The sequence below is a fragment of the Chelmon rostratus genome, chromosome 16 (assembly GCF_017976325.1).
Source record: "Chelmon rostratus isolate fCheRos1 chromosome 16, fCheRos1.pri, whole genome shotgun sequence".
Lineage (NCBI taxonomy): Eukaryota > Metazoa > Chordata > Actinopteri > Chaetodontiformes > Chaetodontidae > Chelmon > Chelmon rostratus.
This window is the reverse complement of record NC_055673.1, coordinates 20,895,259-20,904,048: the sequence shown is the minus strand read 5'-3', so window position 1 is coordinate 20,904,048 and position 8,790 is coordinate 20,895,259. Positions and strand designations below refer to the sequence as shown.

The following is an 8,790-nucleotide window of genomic DNA, read 5'->3' as shown; positions in this document are numbered from 1 at the left end:
TATTATTAAATATGTGATTGCACATCATCATCATCAATTGCAATAATATAACATGTTCCTTGTAATCCTAGTTAACGTGTTAATTCATTTTTTCTTCTCATTTCTCATTTGTAGCTCTACCGTGCTTTTATTGTTGCGGTAAAACCACCGCACTTCCGGCCGTGTTTGAAGACGTTGGACAGCTTGATGCTGCCTCCTCACTTGAGAGCAACGACTGACTCTGTTTAACAATCCCGTCGGCGGCTGGAGGAGGAGGAAGAGGTCGTCTCAGCCGGACGAGTCCAGGAAAGTGGAGGAAAACAGCAATCGATAGGTGAGACATCGCTCAGGTGTCAGTTTGTGCGGACAGGAACAGCGAACAGGTATCCTGCTAAAGTGATGCGCAGCAGAAAGGCTGGAACAAGTTGTTTCAGGCTTTGGTAGAACTTTTCTGAGCTGCTCCGGGTTTGGTCCCAGACCTGCACACTAACATGCACGTGACTGATGGGTAGACCGACACGAGTGGGTTCAGTGAGCCCAGGTGAAGTCCGTTTGAGGAGCGTATCAAGCCAGGGGCGGAGAGAGAAAAACACACGCAGACTGATTTTTTAAGGCTTTTTCTGAAAGGCTTAAGGAGGCACGAAATTAAGGAGGGGAGCAATATTTTTTTATATAAATTTCACCCACTCCTGTTCATCTTTTACCAGACTTATTACAACTTACATTATTTACTTATACATAAAAAAAAGGTTTGCTATTGTATTTGGTGCACTTTTTATTCCCTCTCAGACCTCAGGGAGGGTGTTGCCACCTTATTTCACAGCCCGGCCTGCAGCCGTGCCCACTAGTCCCAACTGGTGCCAATGGCTGCAGTCAGAGCTCGGCCCTGCTGCCGAAATTGAAGGTTGTTTGTGGTACAATCTCCAAAGTTTAAGGAATCTTTGGACATCTTTTTATCATTTCTGAAACATTTTGAAATATTCCCAAATACATGCAGGAAACATCTGCTTAATGATGATTCATCCCACAGGGTTTTTTAATGATTGATATTTATATTATTTTAATATTTGAAAATGGTTGAAAATATCATATTTATTTTTTAATCTTCTCTGCAGGAGCCACCCAGCGTGCATCACTCATCTACTGACCGTCATGGCGACGATTGTGATGGAGAGAATTGGGCGAGTGTTTATCAGCCTGCAGCAGATCCGGGAGGTTCCCCGGATGCTGACTGAGGCGGCACCCTCCATGCCCGGGACCGTAAGAGACGCCGAGGTTCCCCACTACTTCAGGGAGCGCTACATCTGCACCGGCTACCGGCCGCTCCACCACAGCTGGCGTTACTACTTCCTGTCTTTATTCCAGCGCCACAATGAGACCATCAACGTCTGGACTCACCTGCTGGCGTTTTTAGTTTTTCTCGTTAAATTCCGGCAACTCGCTGAGACTGTGGACTTTGTCAGTGATCCTCATTCGTGGCCCCTGCTGGTCCTCATCCTGTCCTCCTTGGTCTACTCGGCATTCAGCGTAACAGCTCACCTGCTGGGTGGCAAGTCTGAGCTGTGTCACTATGCCTTCTTCTTCCTGGACTACATCGGGGTAGCTCAGTATCAGTACGGCAGTGCCGTAGTTCACTTCTACTATGCTGTGGATGAGAGCATGTACAGACAAGTGCGTGGGATCTTCATGCCCACCGCCACCGTTCTCAGCTGTCTGTCCTGCCTGGGATGCTGCTATGGCAAGTACTGCAACCACAGCCTACCGACCTGGGTCCGCAAGATAGGCCAAGTGTTGCCCTCTGCACTCGCCTATCTCTGGGACAGCAGTCCTGTGGCTAAAAGACTCATGTTATGGTCCACAGCCAGCAATGACCCAGCCATTGTCTATCACTTCGGCCAGGTGGTTTTCTTCCTCAGCTGTGCCTTCTTCTTCACCTACCCCCTGCTGGAGCGCTGCTTCCCCGGCCGGTGCAATTTCGTGGGACAGAGCCATCAGATATTTCACGTTTTCCTGTCTCTCTGCACCCTGAGTCAGATCCACGCCTCCCACCTGGACTTCGTGAGCCGCAGGGAGCTGTACTCGCGCCTGCATGGGAGCGGCGACGCTGCCCTCTTTGTGGGACTGTATGTGGTCACTTTGGTTGCGTGCACGCTCATTGTCGCTGTCGTGCTGAGGAAAGTTAAACAAGTGCTTGACTTCAAATCCAAATCCAAATAATAGATTAGATTTAGGATTCTATGCAAATGCATTCATGTGCCTTTCCTTCCAGACTTGCTGCTTTGATAGAAAGGGAACTAACAATATTTGCTGCAGGCTTGTGTTTAAATGGCAGTTGAAATTTGAACATTTGAACAGTAAGTTACAGTTTAGAGAAGGGATACCTAATGATATTAAGATTTAATATTTTGGTACTGATCTGAGTATAGTACAAGCATTTTACAGTGTATGTGCATTTACTGGATCACTGCCGGTACTGATAAAAAAGATGACATGCAATTGGATTTGTTGACTTATCAGATTGTTGGGAATTTTGAGAATTGTTGGGATTTACTTCTTTAATCCTACAATACTGGGATAATATATGCAATAGCATCTAAAATGTGCAAATATTTATTTTAGATATTTTGAAAGTGAGGTTTTGTTATTCATACTGTGGGGATATTTCACCCAAACTAATGGATTTTTACATTTGTATCTTCTAAGAAGTGGTTTAAAAACATGGTTTAAAGGTGATACACTGCTCAAAGCTTGCGGCGGCATTTTTCCTCGGCAAAAATCGACTCATCATTGAAGGTCAGACACCTTAATGATAAAAGAATCTACCATGTTGGCACGCATGCAGGGCCTTCTTCATTGAGAGCCTGTTGTTTCCACATTCCACATGTTGCCATCAGATAACGGCACAGTGTGCAGATGTGTCAGAAACTAAAGCCTCAGGATTTAAGGTGGCATCTTCGTAGGTTTATATGTGTAAGATTTAAATCTTTGAAGACGCATTATGAGATGTTTTTCATTGCAAGTCTGAGATTTAAACCTCTTTGTTGGTGTTGTTTTGCTAGCTTAACTTGGAGTTCATCACACGTTTAGATATAATTTAACACACTGCCTTTAAACTGTATTTAAGACAGCTGGATATTTTTACGAGGGCTCTTATACATAATCAAGTCTTAATGATATGGATATGTCTTATTTTAGACATGCAGTGTGTATGTGTTTCGTATTATGTAGTGTATATTAGGATGTCAGCAGTCACTGCATTGTGTCTTATTGGAAATGGGAAAAGTGAGTGTGGGTGTAAAGGGAAATAATGTGATAATGCATGGCTGTGGGAATTAATGATGCCTACTACTGACTAAGATGTAAAAGACAGCGGGACTGAGTTAAATAAACATCTCATGTGACTGAGCGGGACTGGAGGCAGAAATGATCTTACCGTTGTCGTTAAAGCACGGTTTCTCTCACAACCTTCTTCCTCATATGTGCAACAGTGACTAATTGTGTGACATCTCATCTCCTGACATGTTGCTGGCCCGTGGCTCAGACGATCCTGTCGCTGCTCTCGCCAGGAGCAACCACAAAATGTCACTGTAACACATCAGGAGAAGATATCAAACACGTCTGAAAATGGGAGTGCGGTGAATGAGGAGAATTGGGTATATGTGTCAGGAGCGAGTTGACCTTTGCATACAGTGCAAGGAACAGCAATCTTCCGATATGTTATCTTCAATGTTATCTTTAAAAGACATGTAGCCTGCCTCTAAGCCAACAGCAAAGCACTAAAAGTTGAACGTCACTTTTATTGTGTGATCGAGCGTTATTCTCTACCTCTGATGTAATGTTTGATAAACTGAAAGTCCAGCCTGGAATTGAGTTCTACCTTATTGTCCCTGTTCATCTACTGTTCCACTGATTTACTTTTCTTAATGCACTTTTATTTTCTTGCTAATGACAAATGAAATGAATGTCAACCAATGGTCCTGCCTGCGATGTCCACCTGATTTTTAGATATACACATTTTATGTTCTTCATTTTTTTTTACTGCCAGCAGCGCAACAGCAGCTCCTGCTTCCCAGACTGGGTGTTTGTGGGTGGGTTCAAGACCGAGAGGTACAGAACGAGAGGACGTGATATATCTTGGAATGGTTAACGGCATAAAAATGTACATATGGTATTTTTGCAGCCACTGTAATTTCACCATTAAAAAAAGAAAAACCTTTCATGTCATGGAATTTAGGCTGTTTTTTGAAGGATTTATGTGTTAAAGCAGGTTCTGTCATCATTTTTACTAAAAACAAAACACTATCCTGACAATTTTTCCGCTAGAGCCAATGGCTGTTTCATGATGGATGTCTCTCAAAGGCTAATTGGTCTCCACAGTAACCGGCTAAACAGTGTTCCTTCTAGCAGGACCTCAGCTGCTATTTGCATGCTGAAGAGATACACTGGACACTGTGGGTGCTGTGTGTGTGTGTGTGTGTGTGTGTGTGTGTGTGTGCGTGTGCGTGCGTCTGGTGTGTGTGTGTGATTTGTAAACTCAGACCAGCAACTATCATAGAGTGAATCAGTGCCTTATTGTACTGAGTCAACATGAAAAATGGGCCTTTAGGCTATGAAACTGTGTCCTCTGTAATGGAAGAAAAAAATAAATATATATGAGTATAAAATAGAATTTTTTCTTTCATTCTGCATGCTATCATGTTTTTTTTCTTCAGTTTGTGACTTAAAGCCCTCTATTGCATCTAGTTCTAGTTTGTGTTTGTACATGCAGAGCTGAACTGCAGGCTGTTTGAGTACCAACAGAGGCCCTGAACGGCCACAGCGGGACTTTATCCGTACGTTGCTTCACATTGAGTTTTGCCTTCCTGCCTCATTTGTAAAATGAACATTAAACTGGACATCTTGTAAATCTGAGAACCGTTTTTGACACATTCTGAGGAAATTATCAGGAGTAGTGTCCAGCTAGCCAAACACTATAGTCACAGCCCAGTGGTCCACACAGGTGCTATCTGTTTGGGAGTCAATACAAAATACTGTCTCTCGAACAGCTTCATTGCAACCTTTCTTTAATTCATATTGTTCTCTCTGTGTGTTTGCGTGTGTGTGTCCAGGCTTGGACTATTTTCCGCGTGTTTGTCTGAATCTAGTGTCAGTGTGTGTTTTCCGGTGTCTCGGGTTCGTCCACATTCTGTGGTCTCAGTCTGCCTCATTGACTGTTTGCCAAACTGCCTTCCAGCCAGCGACTCAGCTCTCCTTTGGCTTCCACCATCATTCTGATTCTTCTCTCCAGATCTCGACATCTTATCAGCAAATCTGCATTTAAACTATCTCAAGCTGTGTGTCCGAGTTCTGCCTTTGGGTCTAAAATTAGTTCAACATCACAGAGGGGATGTAAGTATATGCTGGAAAGATGTGGGTATGGCTACAGCAGCTTTACTGTGACTACTGCTCCTATTAGCAATTGCAAAGATATGACAGACCTGTATATCACAGGAGTTCAGGAATACAGCAGTGATGTATCACAGCCATGGTAGCAGCCAAAGCACAGCCACAATCACAGCTACAGTCTGTCTCAATCAGCCTCTGCAGCAGAGAGCAGAGAGTTACATTAACTAACTTCCTTAGTTACATGCCTTGCTGCAACGCCACAGCTCAGGGCCACCCACTTGCACTGTGAACCATACAGCTCAGCCTTTTTCTGTGGACCAGAAAAGACACAAAAGTAATGTGAGTTAAAGTGAAACTTATTGTGGGGTGAGGGACAGACAGAAAGCTGTTTGTTCACAATGTGTTTACGCCTACAGGTTTATCATGCACCAACAGGTTGAGCTACTGGTTCTTCATCTCTGGTTAAATATTCCAGCCATGCTGCTTGTAGTGTTTGACAAACTCTATCGTGCACTTAAGATGTCTTAGTACATACAGACCTGATCAAAATCTGAAGACCAGTTGAAAAACAGCTAGAATTTACCTTTTGCACATTTGCATCTTAATGAGGTTTTAAGTAGAGCTACAATATGCAAAAGCAAGAAGGGGGAGTGTGACAAAAAGCACATTGGAAAAGTAATTTATTGAAAACGACAAGTAAACTGAAATAGGCTGTTTATCAGCTGATTAAAAGTTTAAGACCACAGGCTATAAAAGCCAAAATCTGCTCATTTTCTGTCAGGCATTCACACGGTCATGCCCTCCTGATGGCTAAAGCTAAGAAGCTTTCTCTTCTTGAACGTGGTCGGATCGTCGAGCTGCATAAGCAAGGCCTCTCGCAGCGTGCCATTGCTGCTGAGGTTGGACGCAGTAAGACAGTCATTCTAAATGTTTTGAAAGAGCATTATGGAGCAAAAAAGTCAAGTGGTAGACCCAAAAAAACTACACCTGTGCTGAGCCGGAGGATCCGATTGGCTGTCCGTCAAGACACAGGGCGGTCCTCGACCCAAATTAAGGCCCTTACTGGTGCCGACTGCAGCGCAATAACCATCAGACAGCATCTGTGGGAAAAAGGTTTCAGAACAAAAAACAAATTCAAAGACCTCGTCTCCTTCAACGCCACAAAACTGCCCGTTTAGACTTTGCCAGGGAGCATCAAACATTGGGACTTTGAAAGGTGGAAAAAAGTTTTATTCTCTGATGAGAAAAAAATTAACCTTGGCAGTCCAGATGGCTTCCAACGCTACCGGCATGACAAGGAGATCCCACCTGAGATGTTTTCTACCCGGCACAGTGGAGGGGGGGTCCATTGTAATATAGGGTGCTTTTTCATTCAGTGGAACATTGGCGCTTCAGGTGGTGCAGGGTCGTCAAACAGCGGCGGGTTACGTGCAGATGTTGCATCATGACTGAGGGCCCTCGTCTGTGTGGTAACAGCTGGGTTTTCAACAGCACAACGCTGCAGCTCACAATGCTCGCTTGACGAAGGACTTCTTCAGGGAGAATAACATCACTCTTTTGGACCATCCTGCATGTTCCCCTGATTTAAATCCCATAGAGAACATTTGGGGATGGATGGCAAGGGAAGTTTATAAAAATGGCCGTCAGTTCCAGACAGTTTTTTGTAATTTTTTGAGCGATGGTCTTAAACTTTTAATCAGCTGATAAACAGCCTATTTCATTTTCCTTGTTGTTTTCAATAAATTATTTTTTCAAAGTGCTTTTTGTCACCTTCCCCCTTCTTGCTTTTGCACAGTGTAGCTCTACTTAAAACCTCATTAAAATCCAAATGTGCAAAAGGTAAATTCTAGCTGTTTTTCAACTGGTCTTCAGATTTTGATCAGGTCTGTATGACTGACCTCTGAAGTGAGTAAGACATTTTGCACAGTGTTTTTCTGTTCTATGGACCTCTGGTAAGAACCTTTGTGTTAGCACTTTGCAAAATAGTCATGTTTGTTTAAATTATTCTGCACTGTGTACATTATTGTTGGGACCTGCAGTTTCCCCTCCCTTGTCCTGTCATGTCTTTGTGTTTCCCTTCCCCTCTGTCTCCTGTCTGTCTGTCAGAATCAATTTTGAAGCTGTTTACAACTCAAATGTCTTCTGATACAGATCTTTGGATCTCCTCAGAAGCCCCCACGCCATGTCAGATTTCTTCAACAAGCAGAGGACATATTTGGTGAAACCCACCAAGCATGATAATATTCTTTATTACTGAACAATCCATAGAAGAGAAATGCTTATTAACGGGAGCCGCTGACACACTGACCGCTTTGTGTCTCTTTTTTCTACCTTTTTCCTCCACGCCATCTATTCATGTTCTGATGAATGCTGCACCCAAGTGAAAAATAATATATACTTAAGTGTACTTAAAGTATATTTTAATATTGCAAAGTATGTTTCCAGTACATTTCTATAAATGTGTGCTTACTTTAAATAGATTGAAGGCATACTTTAATAAATATACTACAGTACATATATATATTTTAGTAAAACTGAAGTTCAGTGTACTTTTCAGATAGTTGCTGTCAAATACTTTTCCTGTATGTTTTCACTAAGTGTGTAAAAGCACTATTAGCATGTAAAATAAATGTATACAGATTAATAGTATATTAATTTCATGCTGTTATCACATATTCAAAGTATATTTTTACTCACTAATCTGTAGATTATAGATTATATAGATTTGTCATTCAGTACAGCACACACAGATAACACACATATATAACACACATATATGGCAATATATAAATATACTCATGTAAATGTACTTGTAACCCTTAGTAGCAAATTTTATGTACATTATAAGTGCAAGTACAATATATTTAAGCAAAATGGTAGTACATTTTTAATCCTCACTTACAATACATAAGGCAAATAAGCTCCAAGCTGTGATGCTGTATTTCGCCTGTTTGTTCATGGGGTAGTTTTAGGAGTTTTGTGTCCTAATGGGGAACAAGCCAAAGGTCATCGGATATGAATAATAAAAAAAACCCAAAACAAAATAACAAAACAAAATATCAAAACAAAATATAGCGACATGTGGCGATTCCTGGTTCAAGCCCTTTTGGCTCACCAGAAAGAAGAAGCTCAATGGGCCAAAATTAAAGCTGCAAGTAGCATCAAGCAGGTTTTAGGCTTCACAAAGGTGAGTTTCATCAGGATTTCTCAAAGGCATCTTTTTAAGTGACAGACCACGACCACTTGCACCAATCAATATGAATCTTCAGATTTGGATTAACACTTGCGTCTAGAGCATGTGCACCACAACTTGGAACTTGAAATTCTGTCTGCTGGGTAATGAGGGCCACAGATTTGTGTGGGGGGACTTTCTTCCGGTGCATGAATAAGTTGCACCTGTGTCCACCATGAATAGATGCTCTATCT

The 8,790-nt window shown here is 42.2% G+C and overlaps 1 protein-coding gene across 1 annotated transcript; it reads left to right on the top strand.

Annotated features, from left to right (window-relative positions):
• The first annotated feature begins 218 nt into the window (after positions 1-218).
• Positions 219-4,502, top strand: paqr7a (progestin and adipoQ receptor family member VII, a). Its single transcript, XM_041955332.1, has 2 exons — positions 219-313; positions 1,095-4,502. Exon 2 carries the CDS (start codon positions 1,132-1,134, stop codon positions 2,194-2,196), a length of 1,065 nt encoding a protein of 354 aa, XP_041811266.1. The 5' UTR covers positions 219-313; positions 1,095-1,131; the 3' UTR covers positions 2,197-4,502.
• Positions 4,503-8,790: the final 4,288 nt, after the last annotated feature.